This window comes from Macaca thibetana, chromosome 20 (genome assembly GCF_024542745.1).
Source record: "Macaca thibetana thibetana isolate TM-01 chromosome 20, ASM2454274v1, whole genome shotgun sequence".
NCBI classification, from domain to species: Eukaryota; Metazoa; Chordata; class Mammalia; order Primates; family Cercopithecidae; genus Macaca; species Macaca thibetana.
This window is the reverse complement of record NC_065597.1, coordinates 36,304,126-36,327,393: the sequence shown is the minus strand read 5'-3', so window position 1 is coordinate 36,327,393 and position 23,268 is coordinate 36,304,126. Positions and strand designations below refer to the sequence as shown.

General features: G+C 50.0%; 1 protein-coding gene and 1 long non-coding RNA gene across 3 annotated transcripts in view; one reads left to right on the top strand and one right to left on the bottom strand.

Moving 5' to 3' along the window:
- Nucleotides 1-3,746, bottom strand: part of LOC126944159 (uncharacterized) — a 55,182-nt gene extending 51,436 nt beyond the window's left edge. The window contains exon 1 of the long non-coding RNA XR_007721963.1: nucleotides 3,429-3,746. This is a non-coding gene — a long non-coding RNA (uncharacterized LOC126944159). The remainder of the gene's footprint in view (nucleotides 1-3,428) is intronic.
- Nucleotides 3,747-6,463: 2,717 nt separating this feature from the next.
- Nucleotides 6,464-23,268, top strand: part of SLC6A2 (solute carrier family 6 member 2) — a 49,436-nt gene continuing 32,631 nt past the window's right edge. For both annotated transcript variants that reach the window (XM_050773188.1, XM_050773187.1), the window contains exons 1-3: nucleotides 6,464-7,006; nucleotides 19,713-19,844; nucleotides 22,092-22,329. In XM_050773188.1, coding sequence (XP_050629145.1) covers nucleotides 6,733-7,006; nucleotides 19,713-19,844; nucleotides 22,092-22,329 — 644 coding nt within the window. In that variant the 5' untranslated portion in view covers nucleotides 6,464-6,732. The remainder of the gene's footprint in view (nucleotides 7,007-19,712; nucleotides 19,845-22,091; nucleotides 22,330-23,268) is intronic.

Sequence of the window (23,268 nt, the reverse complement as noted above, 5' to 3'; positions counted from 1 at the left end):
AGAGGAAGCTAAACCAGCTGTGAGTCTTCGCCCTCCATAACTCACATGACTATCTTAAGGCCAAAGGATATATCTGGGGTCTCATGTAGGGGAGGGCAAAGTTCCTCTTTTCCTCCTGGGAGACTGAGTCCCTTTGCCTTGGGCATCTCCTTCCCTTTCTCCTTCCCTGGCTCTTCGACATGTGCTCTGCCTCTTTCTTCTTTCTATGGTCCGTCCACATCTTGCTGATGGAGTTGGCCATTACTGCACAGCCTGAAAACAGCAGAGCCCGAGTCAGGACCCAGGGTGCTGTCTCACAGCCCAGTGCTTTTCTGCCACACCACTGGCCACTCCTATTCTCTTCTCCCCCAGCACCTCTGTCCCTCTCTGATCTGACTTCCCATGGGGACTGCAGGGCTCAGTTGGACTTGCATTGGCAAGTCCACCAAAGAATGCATTTATCTATTCATCCATGTCACCCATGGAAGGACTTTGAGTTTTGTTTGTTTTTGAGACAAGGTCTCACTCTGTCACTTAGGCTGGAGTACAGTAGTACAAACACAGCCCACTGCAGCTTCCACCTCCTAGATTCAAGCAATCCTCCCACCTCACCCTCCTGAGTAGCTGGGACTACAGGTGCGCCCCACCACCCTTGGCTAATATTTTAAAAAAAATTTTGTAGAGACAGGGTCTCACTATGTTGCCCAGGCTGGTTTCAAACCTGGGTTCAAGCACTCCTCCCACCTCAAACTTCCAAAGTGCTGGGATTAGACTTTAGATTTTATTCTGAAGGAGATAAAAACCATTGGGGAGAGACAGTGATGGGCTCTGAACTTTTTTCCAGAAGGTCTTTCTAGAAGCTATGTGGAACTTAAACTTCGTGGAATAAGGGGAGAAGTCAGGAAGACCATTCGGAGGCTATCACATTAATCCAGGCAAAAGGTGATGAGGCTTGGATCAGGGAAGTCACCATAAGGTGGGGAGGTGTGACGTGATTTGGAACCAGCCATTTGCAGTAGGACTGGATGAAGGTCAAGAGAAAGAGGAGTCAAGGCTGACTCCAAGGTTTGTGGCCCAAGGAACTAGAAGGAAGAAGATGCCATCACCTTGGTAGGGAGACTGTGGAGAAGCAGGTGTGGTGTGGGTCAGGAAGGGGAGGTCAAGGATCCTACTTTGGACATGGTGACTTCCAGGTGCCTTTGATTACCCAGGTAGTGATGTCCAGTCTGTAGTTTGATAAAGGCACATGAAGTTCAGGGGAGCAGCCCAGGGAGAGGATGTGAATGTGAAGTCAGCAGGCAACAGATACTCTTTAATGCCAGTCCCTGAATGTGGTCAGCTGGGCTAGGAATTAAGAGAAAAATCTAAGCACTGAGCCACATCTGTGCAGGTCGGAAGTCTCAGGTATTCCCAGGACTCTTTAGTGGGAGGTGTCCTGAAGGAGGCGGATTTCAGCTGATGTAGGTCTTATGCTATTTGTAAATCCAGCACAACTTATACCAATGATGAATGAATTCAGGGCAGGTCAGCTGCAGTGTGACATAGGCCTATTGTCCCCTGATCAAGAAAGAGAGACAAAACGAAAAGGAAGAAGGAAGGAAAGAAGGAAGGAATGAAGGGAGGGAGGGAGGGAAAAAAGAGGAAGGAAAGAAGTGAGGGGGTGAAAGAAGGAAAGGAAGGAAGGAAGGTAGGAAAGAAGAGAGAAAGAAAGGGAGGAAGGGAGAAAGAAAAAAGGAAGAAAGGAAAGAAAAAAGAAAGAAAAAAGAAAGATGAAGGAAGGAAGGAAGGAAGGCAAGAAGGAAGGAAAGGAGGGAGGAAGGGAGGAAGGGAGGAAACAAATATGCAGGTAAACCTCCCCTCCTTTTTTTCCTTAGTCTCCCCATTGGTGCCATGGAGGTGTAGGTTCTGATAGCGTCCTCAGTGGACACAGGCCCTTGGATTCTAAATGTGTCCCAGCCCAGTCGCTGTGTGTCAGGGCTCCAATGTCTGTGGGGAGATGGTCAAAGATGGACTCACAGAATCAGCCATTGCCTTTTATCCCATGGCCTGTGTCACCAAGTGCCATGGTAAGTGGAAGTGATGCCTCCCCAGAGATCACATTAGCTCTGATAATGCTCCAGCCTCCCGTGCACAACTTGCCCTCAGGCCACCTGGCTGGGCAGGAAGAAGGGCACCTAGAGAAGCCACATGGCCCCATGGCAGGGAGTCTGGGCCAGAGACGGAGAGAGACGCCTTCCCTTTCAGCCCAGTCCCAGCCTAGTGTTCTCGCTGCTGACCCCCAGTAGTCTCTGAAACTACAGGTGGAGCTCCCAGACTTGTTGATTGGCCCTCTGATGGTGTGCATGTTAGGGGGAAATCCCTCCCTCCACCCTTGTAGCAAACACTTCCAGCTCCATGCCCACACCCCTTATCATCCACTGTTCCTGCCAATGCAGATCCAACCCAGTGGCTTCGTGCTGCCAGTACCTGGGGCTCTGCTGGTAGCCTTTCTCTGGCAGCAGGACAGGCTCATCCCTCTCATCAGACAGGCTGGACTTGCTGGGAAGTTGACACTCTGGGGGCGTCCTTCATGGATAAATGCTCCAGTTTCCTTCTCCTCAAGCAAGACAACACTGAGGCATGCTCTATGCAGTCTCCCCGAGGCCCCCACCAGGGCTGAGCACCAGTTTCCCAGCAGCAAGTGCTCCTTTATCTGCTTTCTATTGGTTTCCTTCCCTTTGCTGTCTCACTTCTCCTCTCCCCAACGAGTGCTTCCAGGATTATCTCCTAAATAAATTATTTGTATTCAAATCTTTGTTTCCAGTTCTGTTTCTTGAGGAATCCAATACAAAATGAAACCAACCAAAGACATCAAACCCAACCAAAGAAATAAATCTCTTCTAGTTCTGTATTGTACATGTTTCTGGAGCACCATTTAAGTAACAGAATACATCAGGCACTGTCCTTGACCCTGGTAGGGAGGTCTCACAAATAACGGTACAGGCAAATATACACAGCAGTATAAAAGAGGAGTCTGACACTGTTGTAGGAGGTGGTTATCAGGAAAAGCCTCATAGTGAAGGTGACTGGAGGTTTTGGAGGATGAATAGGAGTTCTCCAGGTAGAAAAAAGAATGATGGAAGCAGAATATTAAAAAATCTAGAAGTGTATAAAAACACACGGTATTCTGGGAACCACTAGCAGTTTAGTATCTCTCATATTACTGGAGAATAAAGCATATTTTGGAGGTGATAAAGAATTTGTGGGAAAAATGAGGAGAGAACAAGAATAGCAGGAGGTGTGGTTAAAGAGCCAGAGTCTTGTCTGTATTCCTCAAGTGTTTAGGCATTATCTTGGAAAGGTTGGAGGATTTTTTAAAATTGTGGGTTATCTTTTTCTGTTTGATTAAGTATCAAATGCTCATTGTCGAAAAGTTGGCAAAAGAAGTGTAGAGAAGAAAATAAAATTACCTCAAATCCAGAGTTAATTAAATCATGTTTATGTGTTGGTGTGTTTCAGAGGAGTTTCAGGCAGAGGAACGAGGTGGTCACACTTGAGTTCTAGGTAGAGCTCTGGCAGTTGGTGATGATGATGCAGCTGGAAAGATACTGAATGTGGAGTGACCAGCTAGGAGGCTGCTGCAGTGAGGGGTGATGAGGGTTCTTTGTTGTGGCTTTGCAGGGTGTTTCAGAGGTGGGATTCTCAGCACTTGAAAACCAGTTGGATGGGGTGTGGGGTAGAGGAGAGGAGGGGACCATGACTACTAGAGAGATTCTGAGCATCTCCACCATGACTTGGTGGAGGGAGCAGAGGCTGGAAGCCAGGAGACTTGGGTTCTCATTTCCACTCTATGACCTCCAATCTGTGGAACCCTGGATAAGTCTCTTAAGCCCACAGAGCCACAGTTTCCTGACCTGAAACATGGAAAGATGATTCTCTTCCTGCTTTCCTTACAGGATTGTCATGATGGTCCAATAGATCAAAGGAGATAAACACCTTTCATGTGTGGAAACCTACAGTTCTGAGCTCTTGTCCTCAAACCTCTGCTCAGTCTTTTCCCTCACCTGCCTTTTGTCCTCTGCCCCCAGAAGGCAGGGGAACCCACACCCCTCTAGGTTTCCCTTCCTCTCCCCTCTGCATCCTGCCCAGAGGACGTTTGTCATGATTGTCCTTCTGGTACAGATGCTCTAAACACCCCCACGGACCACCATTTTTTTTTTTTTTTTTTTTTTTTTTTTGAGAGGGAGTCTCCCTGTGACTGGAGTGCAGTGGCGGGATCTCGGCTCACTGCAAGCTCCGCCTCCTGGGTTCACGCCATTCTCCTGTCTCAGCCTCCCGAGTAGCTGGGACTACAGGCGCCCACCACCTTGCCCGGCTAATTTTTTGTATTTTTAGTGGAGACGGGGTTTCACTGTGTTAGCCAGGATGGTCTCGATCTCCTGACCTCGTGATCCACCCGCCTCGGCCTCCCAAAGTGCTGGGATTACAGGCGTGAGCCACCGCGCCCGGCCACCACCATTCTTTCATTCATTCACTCATTCACTTCACATGCTGGTTGATGCTCTAGTATGTTCCAGGTGCCAGAACATGTGCTATAAAAGACAGACAAGGTCTCTGTGCTCATGGAGCTCACGTACCGCCCAAGGGGGGACATAAAATTAAACAACTAGGACCAATTCCGAGAGTGATGTAACAAAGGAATAAATAGGGTGATAGGATAGAGAGTGAGGGTGTATTTTCGATTTGAGTGGTCGGGAAGGGACCTCTGGACTGAAACTTGAACAACTCAGGCAGAGAAAACAGCAAGTGTAAAGGTCTTGGGGTGGGCTTGAGGTTAGGATGTTTACAGAATGGAAAGGTCAGTGTGGCTGGGTTGATCAAGCCCCACCCATCCCACTTAGCACTGCCACCTCTCTGAAGCCTCCTTGGATCAACAGGATGCTTCTCTTGCTGATTCAGCTCCACCCTACTCCCACACATCTGTGGTCACAATCCATCCTGACCACACTGGGTTATGACAGACCCTACACACTGGTCTGGGAGCTCCTTAAAATCAGGGGCTATCTCCTCTCTAGCCAGCACTGTTCACGCACACATGAGCATCTGCTACATGGATTAATACATTGATCAATAGATGAATCAATGAATGAGAAAACGACTATCAGGTCCAAATGACTCAGTCCTTCACTTGTCTAATTGTTACCTTCTCAAATTCCCTGACCCCTTATGCAAACTGCAGCCCCACTGACCCCCCATTCCCTCACCGTCATACAACGTGTGTATTTATGATGTTTCCCGTTTCCTCTATCTCCGCTGGTAGAAAGTAAACTCCATGAGGTCAGGAATCTCCGAGTTGTGTTGCGTCAGCGTAATCCAAGAGCCCACAACAGTGCCTGGCACACAGCGGGCATGTGGAAGAACAAATGTGTGAAGGGGTGAATGCATGAAGAATTGAATGAATAAATAGTAGTTCTCAGCTTCATAGAACACGGGTCACAACCTCAAATGCCCTGCTACCCTGCCCATAAATAACAGAGATGCAGGAGTAAGTGCTGGGCTGTGACCTGTCAATATGCTAAGTCGCTCAAACAAAATTGCCCAACAGCCTGCTGGCCGCCTATTTGCAGTACTGGGACCTGAACCGCACATTCCCATTTCATTGATAAAGAAACTCTGACCAGATAGTTTAAGTGGCCTGCTGCGGACGACAGAGCTGGTGCAGCACCGGTCGCTGCTTCCCCAGGCCTTTTTTTTTTTTTTTTTTTTTTTTTTGCCTCCTCTCTGACACGACGCAGACCCCAGTTTTGGAGAGTCTATCACTCGCTCCCCGTGGTGGGAGATCATAGCCTGGTGTCCTTGGGAGCGGCGAGCGGTGCTCGGCGCAGGATAGAAAGGGAGTGCGCGCCCGGGTCCCCCAGATCCCTGGGAGCCCGCGCCACGCTCCCGCCCCTGCCCATCCCCGGCCGCGCTGTCAGTCTCCATTAGCGCTAACAGGCTCCAGACGGAGCGGGCCGGGCGCTGGGTTAATGCAATCGGCGCGTTACCTGGGGCGCAGGCTACATTACCAGCCCGGCCCCCGCCAGGCACGGCCAGAACCAGTCAGCCCGCGCCCTGCCGGCCGCCCCGCGCCTCCAGCTCTTCCCCGGCCCCGCCCGAACGCCACGCGGCGGAGCCCAGCCCCAGCCCGCGCCCCAGAGCCTGCCAAGGCGCCGCCGGTCGGGGGCCAGCAGGGCGCAAGGCACCAGGGATCCCCTCGCCGCCGGACACGTGAGTGCGCCCTGAGCGCGGGACCGGGCTAGGTGTGCCGGGGAGGTCCGGGCCGAGACGCGCCAGCAGAGGGCCAGCGAGTTTGTAGTGCAGTGACGTTAAGTGTCCGGGGAGGCTCCCCGAGCTGTTGAAGTGGCGCGGACCCGAGCTGGGGAGTGGGTCGGCACGCTGCCCTCAGCCTGGGTGAGTTCAATCCCAACCATTTGGGGCAGGCGAGAATGGGTGAACGAGGAAGAGTGCTGCAAGGTCGTCAGCCGCACCGACAGGGCTGTCAGAAGAGGCGTGCCCCAACCTCTGTTTCCAAATTTTTCCAGCGGACGCGCGCCCGTTTCTGGGAACCCTGCGTTCGCTCAGCGCGCGCTCATCCCAGTGTCCAAGGCACTCCCAGGTGGTCTTGGGAGTTGCAAGTAGGGAAGAACGGCCCAGTAACCACCTCTTTTCCCTTTATCCAAGCAGTGCCTCAGCGTGCCCCCAGGACCGCTAAAGTTCCTCTCGCCAGCCGCATCCATGCTTCTGGCGCGAATGAACCCGCAGGTGCAGCCCGAGAACAGCGGGGCGGACGCGGGTCCAGAGCAGCCCCTTCGGGCGCGCAAAACTGCGGAGCTGCTGGTGGTGAAGGAGCGCAACGGGGTCCAGTGCCTACTGGCGCCCCGCGACGGCGACGCGCAGCCCCGGGAGACCTGGGGCAAGAAGATCGACTTCCTGTTGTCCGTAGTCGGCTTCGCAGTGGACCTGGCCAACGTGTGGCGCTTCCCCTACCTCTGCTACAAGAACGGCGGCGGTGAGCGCGGGGTCGGGCTGGGAATTTGAATTTGGGAGGTCCGCTGTCTGCAGCGGTGGCTGGGACAGGAGCTGGAATACACACGGAAGGGAAGCCAGGAGACGGGCAAATCTGGGGCGCAGAAAGAACTGGACAGGGCTAACGGAAAAAAAAGAATCGGAGTCCTCTGGAAGGTCATTTTCCCGGGCTCTTTGCAGAGTACCTCGAGTTCATTCCAGCGGAAGTGTCAGGATTGTGCACCCTGGAAGCAAAACAGCGGAAGAGTTAAATGGAGGCATGACCCTAAAGTCATGATAGGGGTAAGGATGGAAAGGAGAGAATCTGGGGTGCCAGGTTGGGTAGGGGAGCCTGACCATTTGCTGGTCTGCTGGAAGGGAGGTGGAGGTTCCAAGAGCTCTTGAAGGGGCACCAGAAGTGGGTGGGATTTGACAACCAGGCCCACAGTGACCCTAAATCTAGCACTCTGAACCTGGGGGCAGGAACCTTTGGGCCAGGAGCAGTGGGAATACTTGGGTTCTCCGAAAGCACCTGGGGAGGCCCTGTGGTCTTGGGGATAGAAACACACAAGAAGAAGCCAGTATCAGAAAGAATGCCACTCTCAGGGAGCACAGCCCAGGTGAAATCTGGCCAGTAGGTGCCAAGAACTGGCCTGGTGCTAAAGTCAGGAGGCCTGGATGATTGGGGTGAAACGTCTACCTCCTCAAGTCCTAGCTGCATTGCAGGGAGGAGTGGGAGAGGGGCCTGAAGAAGACTCCAGTGGAACAGCCCTTCTCCCGCTGGGTGGTCCAGTTGGCCACCTGCCTGAGAATGAGAGCCTAGAGATCACCTACAGCCAATCCAGGAAGAATAACATAGAACCCCGGGCCACGGAAGCGGCCTGGGAGTCAGGGTGCTGGCCCCCATGCCCTAGCTCCTTCCTGAGGGGCTTTGCTCCCGGGGTGCCCAGTCCTGCCACTTTTGCTGGGATGAGCTCAGAGGTACCCTGCAAAGAGTGTGGGAAAATAGGCCTTCTAGAGGAAGAAACTGGAGAAGGAGGACCCAGGTCTGAAAGCCTGTCTTTCTCCACTGGGCTGCATTGCTTGGTGGTAGCTGTGACTCTGGACCTAAGGGAGGTCAGAGGGAGGAAGGGCAAGAATTTGGATCTGGGTAGACGGAAAGCTCATGACCTGTTCACAGGCTCTAGGACTTTCAACCCTTGCTTCTATGTGTACTCTGGACACTTGCTTTGGGATGGGCAATACTTAGTGTTTGCAAAAAAGGAGTGGGGCCAGGCGTGGTGGCTCATGCCTGTAATCCTAGCACTTTGGGAGGACAAAGTGGGCAGATTGCCTGAGCTCAGGAGTTCGAGACCAGCCTGGGCAACATGGTGATACCTCATCTCTACTAAAAATACAAAAACTTAGCTGGGCGTAGTGGTGCACGCCTGTAATCCCAGCTACTCAGGAGGCTGAGGCAGGAGAATTACTTGAACCCAGGATGTGGAGGTTGCAGTGAGCCGAGATCACACAACTGCACTCCAGCCTAGACCATGGGTAACAAAGCAAGACTCTGTCTCAAAAAAAAGGAGTAGGATCACCGTAGAGCACAGGTGGCTCTCAGCAGAGGATGCTGAGTAAGAAAGCAGTTAGCTCTTCCTATGAGACAGTTAACCCAAGGTTGGAGCTGACAGATGGAGGTTTGTGTCCATGCCCTCCCCAGCACCTCCTGAGATGGGTCTGTCATTGTCAGGTACTCTGAGACCAGATAGCTGGGACAGCAGTCCTGAGCTTCAGGAGCATCTGAGATCTAGGGCCTGATCCCTGGGGGAAAAACTTGCGACTCTGCAAGCTCAGTGTTTGTGTCTGGCCCTGGAATGGTCATGGGCAGAGAGAGAAAGGTGAGAAAAGGAGAAGCTGATCCAGAGGTGAAACTTTCCCACGTTTGGCGGCTATAGCCTCTCAAGGGTTACTGGGCAGGTTTGAGCATTGCTGTTTGGGCCCAGGACGGGAGAAAATGCAGATTCTCTATATTTTTTAACAAGCTGGGAGATGATGAATGAGAGACCTTAAGACCCGCCATCCCGCCTGTCCTCAGTGACCGCCCCAGACTGCTTGTCTCTAGACAGTGGAAGGCTCTATCATTAATCAGCAATATTTTTCTGGTTCCTCTTGGTGTGAGGCACAGTGCTAGGCTCTTCAGGGGTCATGGTCACCAAGCGGCATGAACCACCACTTCTGCCTGCCAGGAGCTTTAATCACCCAATTCTTTATTGTCATGCTGCTACAAGTTCTTCCCATTGCACTATGTGTTTGTTGAAACTAAAAGCATCCAGATGGCCAGTTTGACAAGTCAGCTAGATGGATATTCCAGGGCTTTCATTGACACTGTGTGCTCATTTAGTCATTGCCAGCAATGCAAATAAAGAGCACCTGTTGTATGCAGGGTACTAGACCAGGTTCTTAGGATGCAAAATGGAGCAAACTCGTCACAAGTTCCAATCTTTAGGTGAAGTTGGCCAAAAACTTCTTCTCCTGGGCTTGCTAGCTTAAAACACAACTCACTCCAAGTTGTTCGGTGGTTTGTCTCTTTGTGGGTCTGTCTCCCAAACAGGAAAAGGCACAATGAGGGCAGAGACTGTGACTTTTTTATCCCTGTATGTCTAATGCCCAAGATAAGGCCTAGGTCACAGGAATGTGGTAGAAGGTACCCAAGAAACTGCTATTGAATAAGTTAATGAAATGCTCCAAGCCCTCAGAGACCTCCAACCGTATTCAGAAACAACAGAAACACTCAGCGGTAACAAATAAAGTGAAGCCACATACACCGGTGGGGCAGGGGCAGTCTATTCATTCGTGGTCTTGGCTGTGGAGTCCTGGGTTCCAGTTTCTAGCTATATGGCTTTGGCAAGTCTCCATGCCTCAGTTTCCTCACTTGTCAAATGGAAATAATGGTGTTCAGCTTGGAACATTGTTGCGAGGACCAAATATAATAACTCATGGAGAGTCTGGCATGGAGCGTAGCCTTAGGAAAGGTGGCTGCTGATTTTTGTTAATGTCATTATGGTGATGTATGACATGGTTGGAGAGACAAGTGCTTTAGACAAATGCTGTAAAGGCCTGAGGAAGGGCTGCTTAGGAAGGGCTGGGTGGAGGTGGGCTGTGGTTAAAGCTCAGCTGCTCTGGATGGGGTGGGTGCAGACAAGCAGTGAGAAGGGAGGCGATCTCCAGCTGTGCACCTGGGATAGGAATGTACATGGAATCATCTCAGAGAACAGGAGTGCAGGCTGGCTGCAGGGCAAGCCGGGAGAGATAAGGGTGCAGGGGCAAGTTGGGGCCAGGCTGCAGAGGCCTTGAATGCCAGGCTAAGGGGTGGGGATATTATACCAGTGAATTTCCATTTCTGGTTAAGATGTTCACAGTTGGTGTCAGGGAGGAGTGCAGTCCTCCATCTCAGAGTATGAGGTAACTCCTTTTCTCACTTACCCCTCATCCCTTCAGACATGCTGAGCTAGCCCCCTCTGGGCTTTATCTCTGCTGAGGCCTCCTGGCTTCTCTGTCTTTTTGTGGATCAATTCTCATTCAGTAATTCCCAAATTAGCCCCAGAGCTGAGCAAGTGGTCAGGAAGGTGGGTCTCCTGCAATTGCAGAAGCAGCCGGAAGACTGGCGTTTGAGTCTGAGCTCTGCCTCTCACTGTGTGACCTCGGGCATAGTACAGCCCCACTCTGAGCCTCAAGTTCCCAGCTATAGCTGAACATGACCTGGGATAATACCACAAGATTTATTCCTTTCCAATGCCCTGGCTCAGGGTTACACCGAAGCCAGGACTCACCCGGCCTGTTATTTAACAGCTGTCAGTGTGCTCTTCTGGTGCCAGTATTAACACTATAACCTCTGCAATTCTGACTGTTCTTGCTGGCCCAGACTGGAGGATGTTTTGAAATGATGAAGGTGCCAATGGTTTAGGCCCCTGGCTAATGTTTTCTGAATACATTACTGGAAGAGATCAGCCTGTCTGATCATCTTCCCCATGACCAGCTGCTGGGATGCACGGGCTGCGGGAGGCTTTGGGAGCGGAAAGCCACTCTCAGAAATTCCGGAGCTTTGTTCAGAGTCTTCTCAAACAGCTGGTCTCCATGAGGAGGCAGTACCAGGTGATGATTCTAGAGTTTCCCTTTGCACCTGTGATCCTGGTCTGTGCTGGTCCCTGGGGAAGAGCAGGAAGATGGACTGGGTGCTCATGTTTGCCTTTCTTCCAGGGAAGTGGCTGCTGTGAATTAACCTTTGCACATGGCTGCTTGTGTTTGAGTCCCGTCCTGAGGACAGCTTAGAGCTGTGCATTGTAGAGAAATATAGTCTTTAGGTTCAGGGTCTGAGTCTAACTTTTGCTAGAAAGGTAACGACAGACAAATCACTCACCTTTGCTGATCTGAGCTTCAGTTTCCTTACACAGAAGAGGAGAATAACCACAGCACCTTCTTGCAGGGTGAGATGGCATCAGAGACAATATATGTAAACTCCTCGAAATGATGTCACATAATAGGGGCTCGATAAATGTAGTCATTAGTATTTTGTTGTTGTTCAATGATGTTAACTGCATGCTAGACTTAGGAGTGGGGCAAGATCCTGATTTTGGAAGTAGCAGAATTCATCCTAAGATGAAATTGATAAAAGGAAATAATGCTGGAAAGTAGTCCCACTTGGGTCTGGAGCCCAAGCATGACGGACTCAGGAATCAGGGATTGGGCTTTGCTCCATCTCCTGACAGCCTAACCTTATCTCAAAATAGATTCCTCACCTGGCAAATGGGGTTTATAATTCCTGCATGGGGTCCCAGGACCTTTTGTGGTTCTGCGTCCCCAGTGGACTCTCTTCTCTCCCCAAGGAAGCTCAGAGTCTCAGGGACCCCCAGCCCTTTGGGAGCCCTTGTGGCTGAAATATCTGGGATCCTTAACACCAAGTGTGAAGTAGTGACGGCTAGAGAGGTCAGGAATCTCCAAACTCAGTGCTCTTACATCTGGCTTGGCTGCAGGGGGCCATCTACACACCAGGCTTGCCAAGCCAGACACTGATTGTCGCTCAGATGCACAATGAGCCAGCCAGCTGGTGTGGCACTCAGCTGACAAGTCTGTACACCCCTTGGCAGAAATGTGGTGCTCATCTGGGACCCTGATCTGAGGTCACTGGCATGGTTTGGCTTGTTACTCCAAGCTTGTCAAAAGGATCTGAAAGGGGCTGTTCCTGACAAGATTGGGATTTAATAGGGATAAATGTTACATCCTGCCCTGCAGTCCCAAACCCAACTGCCTAAGTAAGGATTAGGCCACAGCAAAAGTGGAGAAAGGCCCTGGGGCTTTTCACATCCTTCATGTGAGTCACTGCTGAGATCCATCATTTAGCCAAAAAAAAAAAAAAAAAAAAAATTTACGAAATGCCTGTCATATGCCAGGAATATGGAGATGAGCAAAAGAAAATCCTTGCCTTTAAGGGTGCTCATGGTCTGCTGCAGATCTCCTAAAAGTCTGTCATTTTCGATTCTAATATTGGAGGTGTTAATCCCAAATGAGGGAAGTGAGGTCCTGCTCTGTTATTTGTGGGCCGTATTTCCCTCTGTGATGTAGTTCTGAGCAACCCAAACTCCCTCTGATGTGTTTCTTTTAAAGAGACCAGGATGGAGGAAGTGGAAACCAGAGTCTTCACAGAGATTTTACTAAAGCCACAGCTTTATTAGGAAAAATCAAGTCCAGATCCTCCAAAGTGACTAGCAGATGGAGAATTACCACATGAGGAGGGGTAGCCCCACGCCAGTTTCCCTGAATTCCACCCCCATTTTTCTGCCTAGAGCAGCTGGGTTTAATCCATCAGGGGAGTGGGTGTGTTTCCTCAGTGGGCCTGTTTCCAGGTCTTCCACTCAACAACAACAATCAACACAGAAGACGTCTGTGACCAAATGTTTGGGGGTTTCTCCCAGCACATCAGGCAAGCAATCAAGTCTGCAGCAGACACCAGCTGAGTGCCTCCGATTCAATTCAATTCTGGTGCTGTCTACCTGGAGATAGCATCAGATCTCACAGGTTGAGGGCTCAGTCCCACAAGAATGCCCCCCCACTTTATGTTCCTATCATAAGCCCCAGGTTGTTTTACTGTGCTTCCGACCCACTGTCTATAAATCAGGGTTCCTCCCATCCCCTGCTTGGGTTTGATTAATTTGCTAGAGCGGCTCACAGAACTCAGAGGAACACTTTATTACATTTTCTGCTATGGTTTAGATACGGTTTGTTTGTCTCCACTAAAACTCCTGTTGAAGTTTGAACCCCAGTGTGGGAGTGTTGGGAGAAGAGGCCTAGTGAGAGGTGTTTGGATCATGAGAGTGGATCCCTTATAAATAGATTAATGTTCTTTGGAAAGGGTAAGTGGGTTCTTGCCCCACTCTCTTGGTTCCCCTCTTGCCATGTGATCTCTGTACCCCTGCTCCCCTTTCATTTTCTGCCATGAGTGGAAGCAGCCAGAGGCCCTCACCAGATGCAGCTGCCCAACCTTCAACTTTCCAGCCACCACAATCATGAGACATATAAACCTCTCTTCTTTATAAATTCCCTAGCCTCAGGTATTCTGTTATAGCAATGGTAAACCGACCAAGGCGCTCCCTCACCTTCACCTTGGGTCCCTCCAGCTGAGCTCTTACCATAGATCTGTGTACTACTATGATACCTATCAGTCTATCTGTCTATCCATCTATCTGTCTATCTATTGATCTATTGTTCCTGGCTCAAAATACCAAGAGCCCTTGTTGTAACATTGGGGCACTTTAGGCCTCAGAAAACAGAACCTTTTCTCTTTGACCTTCTCCTGCTCTCCTTCCATTTGCCCCCTTATCTCTCCAAGGCAGGACTTTTCCCTGGCCTGCCTTTCTTGGAGCTGGCAGTAAAGAAATTCTCTGATCCATCTTTCTAATTGTGAGTCATAAAACCCCCATTTCAGAAGGAGTCCTGCCCCAGGCCCTGGGGGAAGGAATGCTCCACAGAGACCGAGAAGAATCTGAACAGACAGGCCTTGCTGGGCTTTCCCACTCAGCATATTAGTATTACATCATACTCTGTTCAATCATGGTGGCCAATCATGCCTATCCAATGACGCCTCCATAGAAGGCCCAAGAGGACAGGGTTCAGGAGCTTCAAAAGAGCCAAACGCATGGAGGTTCCTGAGTAGGAAACGTCTGAGGAGCCATCTCAGCTTCAGAACTCTTCTAGGGTCAGCTAAGGTTTGGCCTGGCATATCCTGTCCCCCGCTGTGGCCGGTGGTTCCATTCCCTCAATCTCTCCACTGCATGCATTCCCCTCCCACTACCTCTATGCCATCCTTCATGCAGCACCACAGGGCATTCTTTCTAGGTAACGGCACTGGCAGTGGCCTGGGGGCATCCTTTGTCCTGCATTTGCTCATGGTCAGCACTCTTGTTTGCATGCAAGAGTAGAGTAGCTAGCCCCACTTGGGACAGGGACATGAGGATCCTGGAGCACTGCCACAGAGTCCTGTGTGTGGCCTCCAGCCAGCGTTCGTGCTGTGCTCCACAAAGGACCCTGCCACACTCCACCACACAAGAGAGCCTTTACTTCCTGTTTCCAGCGGACGGAGCTGCTGCGCATCTGCTCTTGAGTATAATGACAAGACATGAGTCCCATTTACAGAGCACCCACTAAGTACCTTGCACTTCACCTCCGTCATCTCTAATTATCACAGCAAACCAGTGACACAGGTGTTATTATCTCATTTACTAAGGGGGAGCTAAGGCTCAGAGAAGGTACATTTAGAAAAGGTCACATAGCTATACATAGTAGGGCTGAGGGACAGGATTATCTTTAGGTCCAGGCATGAAGGCCTGCCCTACCTCCATGCTTCAGAGAGCACAACTCTGCCCCCTTTCCATCTCATGGGAGGCAAGTGTGCCTGCCCATCCAGCACACTCCCCATCCAAATACCCCACCACCTTCCAATACCCGGACGGTGGAATTCTCTGCCCAAACAGCCTCAGGCACCCTTCTGGGTCTACATGAACCTCTTGCTGGGTTCCCTCTTCTGTGGTGTGGGCTGTGCTGCGAGAGGTGGGGGTGTCTGCAAGGTCTGTGGACATAGCTCGGACACCTATGTGCAAGAGCTCTGACATGGCTAGACGGAGCTGGGAGGAAGTAGGGGCAAGGCAAACGGGTCTTCCCCTGTACCTCCACATTCCAGCCTGGAGCTCCAAGAGCTGAGAATTCCAACCTTGAACTTTATCATAGAACTATTACAAAGATCTCTTTATCAAAGTAAGAAGACAGAACATGTTTTATTTAACAGTTGTTGATTTGTTACCTTTAAATGTGTCAAAGTGGGAGCGGCCCTGTCTCCTGACTAAAGTTTCACGTTCTCCTGCATCCCGATGCCTACTGTGTTGTTAGGGCACCCTTAGGGTGTTGAGGAAGGGGGACAAATCTAGCTTCCCTAAGCATGGACCAAGGTTTTCTTGGGGCTCTGGTGCATGACACCAGTAGCAACAGCCTGTAGCTGAGCTCTGTGTATCAAGGAAACTATTCTGTGGATTGGCACTTCTTGCATATATATCAGGGTGTGGCCAGAATTCACAGTTTGAGGAATCCTGTCCTCAACAAACTAGGTGTCAGGGGAGTCTCTCTCCTTCCTGAAGCCCCTCTTTGACCACACTCCCTCTACCTCTCCCCAGATCCCCAGCAGGTCTTGGCCACTTCACCCCTCACTGAACTCCTCCTCTAGGCTTTCCAGCCCTTTACCTGGGGTCCTCCTCACCTGCTAGGGGCTGCTCCAGCACATCCCACTCTAAACCTAATGACCCCTGGGCTTCCCTTCCTGGGTACTTGGCATTTGCACAGAGGCTTCCAGAGCCCTTCTGTACCCAGAAGAGTTTCTCTCTAACAGTGGGATGGGAGGCAGCGTGGTTAGGCCAGAGGTGATGGGACTAATGCTTTTCTTACTAAATTCATTCAAAGGTCACTGCTCAGATTTTCTTTCATGGTCGACAGTTCTTTTTCTCATGTGGTTGTGTGAGTGTGTCAACACTCAAAAGTGTGTGTCCTTTTGCATAAGTATGCACAGGTGTGCATTTGTGTGCATGCATATGGTTTTTGGAGACTCCCTGGCACTGGGCACTGAGCCCCTCGTGAGGCATGCCCTGCCTGTGTTTTTCCAGGTCTGCCCTCACCAGCCCAGCACCCATGCAGCCAGGGCATTCCAGACCCAAGATAAGATTCTAGCCTTTCAGTTCTGAAACTCTCAGACCCTGTGTGAGGCTGGTTGCAGCTGGCACTGCCACACATGGAGATGGAGCAGGACCACATGGGTATGGTAGTTACAAGCCTTGCAGAGCAGTAATTTTTAGGGGGTCTGCAACCAGCCTCGGTTTCCAGAGAACCACTGCAGAGCTGTTTATAAAAGAGGCAACCTCAGTTGACTTCACTCATCCCTGGAGCCCCTTCCTGACTCTTCAGCTTGAAGAATTTACTTCTACAAGAGGAGAAGGAAACTCTCCCAGGTTTCCTTCTGCAAGAGGCCTTGGGCAAGCTAGCTGTCCTCTTTTAGAATAAGGTACTGGCCACGAGTAGCTGGCTGTTTTTCATTCCTACTAAGCCATTTCACCACTCTTTGGTCTTCTTAATCTGTTTCCACCTGAATGAAGCTTTGGTTGGCCCATATCAAATGCACGCACAGAGAAGAGCCACAGGTGCATGCAGACCCATCATCTCCCCTCCTTTTCTCATGTTGTTGTGCCTCCCAGCCAGCAGAGGAAGAATGACTCCAAACTGGGCAGTTTACCTATGTGTTGGCAGTGCCACCCAGAGGTTTAGAGTTGAGGAAACTGGCCAAAGTGAGATGACTGGTTAACTGGCTGATGTTGCTTTTCCCCTTCCTTGGCCATGCAGCAGAGTATGGAGTTGCTGGGGGCAACCCACAGTGGCGAGGTCTGAGCAGTGACTCCTGGCTTTTTCCTTCCCCATGTTCCCTTGGGCCACCGACTTCCATCTTCAGGCCTATCAAAGAGTTTTTGTTTATTTGTTTTGTATTCATATATATACATATATATATATATTTTTTTTTTTTTTGAGTCAGCATCTCACTCTGCCACCCAGGCTGCAGGGCAGTGGCATGATCATAGCTCACTGCAGCCTCAAACTCTGTTGCCCAGGCTGTTCTTGAGTTCCTGGGCTCAAGCAATCCTCCTGCCTCTGCCTCCCTAAGTGCTGGGATTACAGGCATGAGCCACTGTGCCTGGCCCTATTAAACAGTTTAATACACCTATCTAACTGCCCCTTGCCCTGGCTCTAGATCCTCAAGGGGAGTAACAGTTGGCCACAAGGCAGAGTAGGGCTGAGACATATCCAGGTTTGAAACCGAGCTTCATACTTGCTAGCTGGACAAGCAACTTAACCTTTCTAAGCCCCAGTGTCCTCATCTGTAAAAGAGATTGTGGTAATTCTCTCTCAGGGGTGGTTTTAAGTAAATAATTATGTAAAAACTTGTGTGCAGCTTGGCATATAACAGGTGCTCAACAAACAGTACTTGTTACTTTTGCCAACCCCACTAACTACCTCCATCTACATCAGCACACCAGCACCACCATTACTGTCAGCAATGTGCATAGAGACCTGGGTCAGGTAGCAAACCAGCCCTCTCTATGTGGGAGAGGGAGAAAGGCAGAGAATGAAAGGAAGAAATGAGGAAGGAGAAAAATGGCCCATGGCCACTCCAGAGACTTCCAACCTGGAGCAGTGGCTGTAGCATTGGGCCAGCCTATGACCAATAGACCAGATGGCTTAGCTGGTCCCAGATCCCCCATTTCAGAACAACCTACCCTCTGATCCTATTCAGACTCATGTCCTTCATTTAGGTTGGAATGTTCTGGAATCTTTGGGGCATGTTGGAAACAGCTCTGGAGTTCTTGAGCCAGGCAGACCTGGACCCAAATCCCAGATCCACAACTTACCAGCAGGTTAAGGTCGGTCAGGTCACTTAATTTCTCCAACCCTCAGTTTCCTCATCTGAAAAATGGGTATAGCAGTTGCTATGTCAGAGGGTTTCTGGGTAGTGTAAGTGGGATCACAGATAGCCAGTGCCCAGGTCCTGCCTGATACACAGAAGATGCTCATTTCCCAGTAGTTTTACGTTTTTCCCCTTTCCACCCTGCCCCCCACCACTGATCCATCTTCCACTCACAAGGAACTGGGTCTCTCAGCACTGGGGCCAACGCTTCATGCTTCCTACTTAGGAGAGGTGCCCTGAGAAACAAGTGGAGACTGATAGTCTGAGTAGCTGAGTGAGTTTGACCCTAGGTATCATGTGACTTTGCCACAGTTCTTTGCTATCTTGAAGCCTTAGTTTCCACATCTGTAAAATGGAAATAATAATGATCTTTGATCTTTGTGGTGAGGATTGAATGAAAGTGCTTGGAGCTCAGAAGGGGATGAGCAAGTGTGAGCTCCTGGTATCTATTGTTAATATTGCTAATGTTACCATTGTTAAAGTATTTCCTGTTTTCTTGATGTGGGTAGGTCAGAGAGTATTTGGTTTCCAGGGTTACAACACCTTAGCTAAAGGCCAGTGGTAACAGGAGTTTAGATCTGGCCTGGCCACCTCCAGCTGTGTGTGGAAAGGAGCTGGTGTTTTGCTTTGGGCACACTTGCAAGCTGGGGCTCATATGACATGTGTCCCAGTGAGTCACCTTGCAGAGTCAGAGCCCACTAAGCACACCCCGGGCTGCCAGGGTGTACTGAGAATTGTCTCCGCAACTCAGATTCATCTAAGTCCATAGGAGATGCTCATATCCCAGTAGTTTTACCTTTTCCCCCTTTCTGCCCTGCCCCCCACCACTGCAAGGGAATTCTCCCAGGAATTAATCGCTGCCTGGTGCCCAGGGACCCCATCAAGTTTCTGTGATGTTCTGGGTGGATAACTTCCCTGGTCAGGGACTTGAACCTCTGCCCCTTTGCTTCAGCCGCCTATAACAGTGGGGACCTAGTGGGTTGGAAGGCCGGAATGTGAATCCTGCTTCCATTACCTACCAGCAGCACCAACAGGAGCCATTAGACTCCCTTCTCTGCCCCTCAGCTTGCCCTGGGGGTACGTAATGACCCTGACTGGTTATTATGTTTGCAGGCTGTTGTGAAACTCTAAGAAGAATCCGGTGAGATCATGTTTGGGAAAGCCACATGCAACCCTAAGTGATATGGATACCAGCAAAATTAGAAACTCCGTCATGTAAATTTAGGCACTGTCTCTTTTCCTCTGGTCTCAATTTTCTTGCCTGTAAAAGGAAGGGTTTGGGTTAGATTGACATTCCCAGAGTGATGATTCATGAAAGAAAATGTTCAGTGTTTAAATAAATCTGGTAAAGGCTACACCTGTGATCCCCCTCCTGACACATCACAGCATGCACTTGTGTATCAAAGGCTAGGAGAAGCCTGCAAGAAGCAAATCTATTTTGCTTTGCTTAACCTAGATTTTACTAATTTGACCATAGAATCTCACTATTATGGTTATGATTTTTACTACCACAAATACTATTACTGTTATGATGATTAGTATTGATTGCTGTGCGTCATCTTTGGAAACAGCCAGCTGAGCAGATGCCCAGGATCTTTGCAGCTCTTGCAGACATGGATCCAAGACCAGGGTGGAGGGGGCAGGGGTCTGTCAGGTCACACTCTGCCCCTGTGTCCTCCAGGTGCCTTCCTGATCCCGTACACACTGTTCCTTATCATCGCGGGGATGCCCCTGTTCTACATGGAGCTGGCTCTGGGACAGTACAACCGGGAGGGGGCTGCCACCGTGTGGAAAATCTGCCCATTCTTCAAAGGTAAAGAAGGGGTGGGAGGAAGTTTCATGGTTGTTCATAAAGGCTTCCCTGTTGCCCCTGGGGAATCTGTTCCAGTGGTGAGATCTAAGGTAGACCTCCTGTCATGTGGGGTTCACAGGTATTGACAAGGTCAAGACTGTCCACCATTCCAAGTTACATGGAGAGCATTCAGTGTGTTGGGAATAGCATTAGCATAGAAATTCTGGAAACCTGGGTTCTAATCCAGCTCTACCTGCTGAGTGACCAGAGAGTCTATTTCCTGTATGGGAAATTTTTACATAAGTATCAGAAGTACCGAGCACATATACCACTAGTCTCTCCTTTTGCTCCCATGGCAGTCCTTAGAAGTTGATCATGGATCTTTTTGAGCCCAGCCTGAAAGCTGATTCGTACAATAGCCACAACTAGTTGATTGCAGCTGAAATACAACATGAAGCCTACTTGCATTTGGGACTAAGAACACATCTGCAGAAAGTAGCCAGAGCAACTGCTATTTCTTGGCCCCTATACAGCTGGGAGAAGGGCATGGAGGAAGAGTTAGTCTCTCCCAAGCACTGGTTGGAGAACTGGGCACAGGTGGCAAGGAGGGCCAGTGTGACTCCCATGAGCCTCTTCTCAGCTGGCATGTGTCTCCTGAGTACCTCCTCTGTACTCAGTCCTGTGGGAGATACAGCTGGTGCAAGAGCCTTATAAGACATGTGCATTCGTTACTTTTCTTGTTGTTAATTGTCAGAAATTCAACTCAAACTGGCTTCAATATAAAAGAGAGTTGACTTCTGTTACAGTAAAGTCCGGGGATTGGCTTCAGGTATAGATAGATCCAGATGCCCAAATAATGATGTCTGGAATCTATCGCTCTTTTAGTGTTTCAGATCTGTTTTATTCTGTTAGAATCAGTCTCAGGTAAATTCTTCTCAAGTACCTGCAAAGATGGCCATCAGCAACTCCAGTGTTAGATTTTACCAAGTTTAAATTTTACCAAAAGCAAACAAATAAACAAACAAAAACCCCTATAGAGTCATAGCTTTCTTAAAGGTTCCAGGGAAGATTCTCATTGGTTTAACTTGAGTCATATGCCCATCTACTAACCAATCACTGTGACTGTGAGAAAGCAGTGCTCTGATTGGCCGGGCATACATCTCCTGATGGAGGAAGAGAGGGGAATAGCCTCACCCACACCTCACAGGCTAATCATAACTTAAGGCTAATTCCTTAAAAAACAATGTTGGGTAGGTAAACAATATATCTATCCTAGAAAAAAGCTATAGAACTACCCCTAAAGGAGCTTATGATACATTGAGGCACACGATACTGGCACCTGAAGCAGGTGGTTGAGAATAGGACCCAGAAAGCACACAGGGCTGAAATTCCAATCAGGGAGTGCTTGGTTGGGTTTCCCCAGAAGCAGTTCGGAGACAAGGATTTAAGTGTAAGTAGTTAGTGTGGGAGGTGATCCTTAGAGAGCAGCAGCTGGGGGTAGGGAAGGGGAGACAGCCATAAAGGGCGTGCACCAAATCAGTGCCTCCCTGGGCAGGGAGCTCGGTCCCATCAGGGGAGAATGTGAACACCCGTCAGTGTTATCCTCCCCATGGGGCGAGGGAGCTGGATACTCACAATCCAGCTCCTAACATGTCTGCCCACTGGGAGCAAGAAGGTGGTTGAGTGGGCAGGGGAGCTCCAGTGGAAAGAGAGAGTTATCAGGCAAAGAGATGGCAGGCGCCTATGGACTCTGGCAATCTGCTATAGCACGTTTCCCCGATCCCCGGGCCGCGGAACAGTTAACTGTGCAGTCGGCGGCCTGTTAGAATCTGGGCCACACAGCGGGAGGTGAGCAGCGGGTAAGTGAAGCTTCATCTGTATTTACAGCTGCTCCCCATGTCTCGCATGACCACCTGAGCTCCGCCTCCTGTCAGATCAGCCGCGGCACTAGATTCTCATAGGAGCGCAACCCCTACTGTGAACTGCGCATGCGAGGGATCTAGGTTGTGTGCTCCTTATGAGAATCTAACTAACGCGTGATGACCTGAGGTGGAACGGTTTCATCTCGAAACTATCCCCATCCCCAAATCTGTGGAAACATTGTCTTCCATGCAACTGGTCCCTGGTGCTGAAAAAGTTGGGGACCGCTGTGCTACAGGAAACGAGAGGCGAAGGGAATGGGAGTGCAGTGGTGGAGCCACACCCAAGGAGAGGTGGCTGTGGGGCTGGTCCTGGGAGACCCCTGCCTTACTCCCTGTTCCCGCCCAGGCGTTGGCTATGCTGTCATCCTGATCGCCCTGTACGTTGGCTTCTACTACAACGTCATCATCGCCTGGTCACTCTACTACCTCTTCTCCTCCTTCACCCTCCACCTGCCCTGGACCGACTGTGGCCACACCTGGAACAGCCCCAACTGTACCGACCCCAAGCTCCTCAATGGCTCCGTGCTTGGCAACCACACCAAGTACTCCAAGTACAAGTTCACACCGGCAGCTGAGTTTTATGAGTAAGTCACAGACCCCTTGTGCTGGGCCTGTTGAGGCCAGTGCTTGATATAACCTGAGCCAAATACCAAGGAAAGCCACAGACCAATGAGACACATGCCGTCAGGATATTAATGTTTACTGAGCGGCCACTGGCCTGATGCTGGGCGAGGGGCTGAGGACACAGCTATGGTCGAGGTAGTTGGAGGAGCTTGCATTCTGGGGGAGGGAAGTAGAGGAGGGAAGATAATACACAAGTAAACGGGTAAGGGAGTAAGGATGTTTTAGAGTGTGTGTGCACTTCAGGGAATGCAACTTTCTGGGGTGTGTAACTGCTCTTAAGGAACTGAAACCAGGTATGTGGGAAAAATCGATCCTGGAGGGAAAAGAACGGTTGCGTGGGTAGTCAGGGAAGACCCCTCTGAGGAGGTGACACGGGAACTGATGATGTCAGAGAAGGGAAGAGCTGGGGCTTAAGGGCAGGCGATGAGCTGCAGGTTGAACCCAAGTTGATCTGACCCTGAAGCTGTAGTCTGACTCACCCTGGGCTGCTGTTCCTCTGGAGTTCCCATAGGGGAACATAATCAGAGCTTGGAGAAAATTCAAGAAGTGGGAAGCAGGCCAGCTGTTGGCAACTCTGGGAAATTATCTGGACCATGTGTGCATGAGAAGCACTGGCCGTTGGTGCAAGACAGAGTATCATTTAAAAAAAGAAACTTTTATGTTGAAATACTGATATACAAAACAAGTAGTAAAAATAGTGCATATACCCATCACCCAGTTTCCCCTAGTGTTGACGCCTTGCGTAACCATGGTATGAGTTTGAAACCAGGAAATTAATATTGATACACTGTTAGCTAACAAGCTGCAGACCTTATTTGAATTTCACCGATTTTCCCACTCATATTCTTTTCTGGTATTTAATTGCCACGTTTCTTTAATCTTCTCCAATCTTTGCTCTT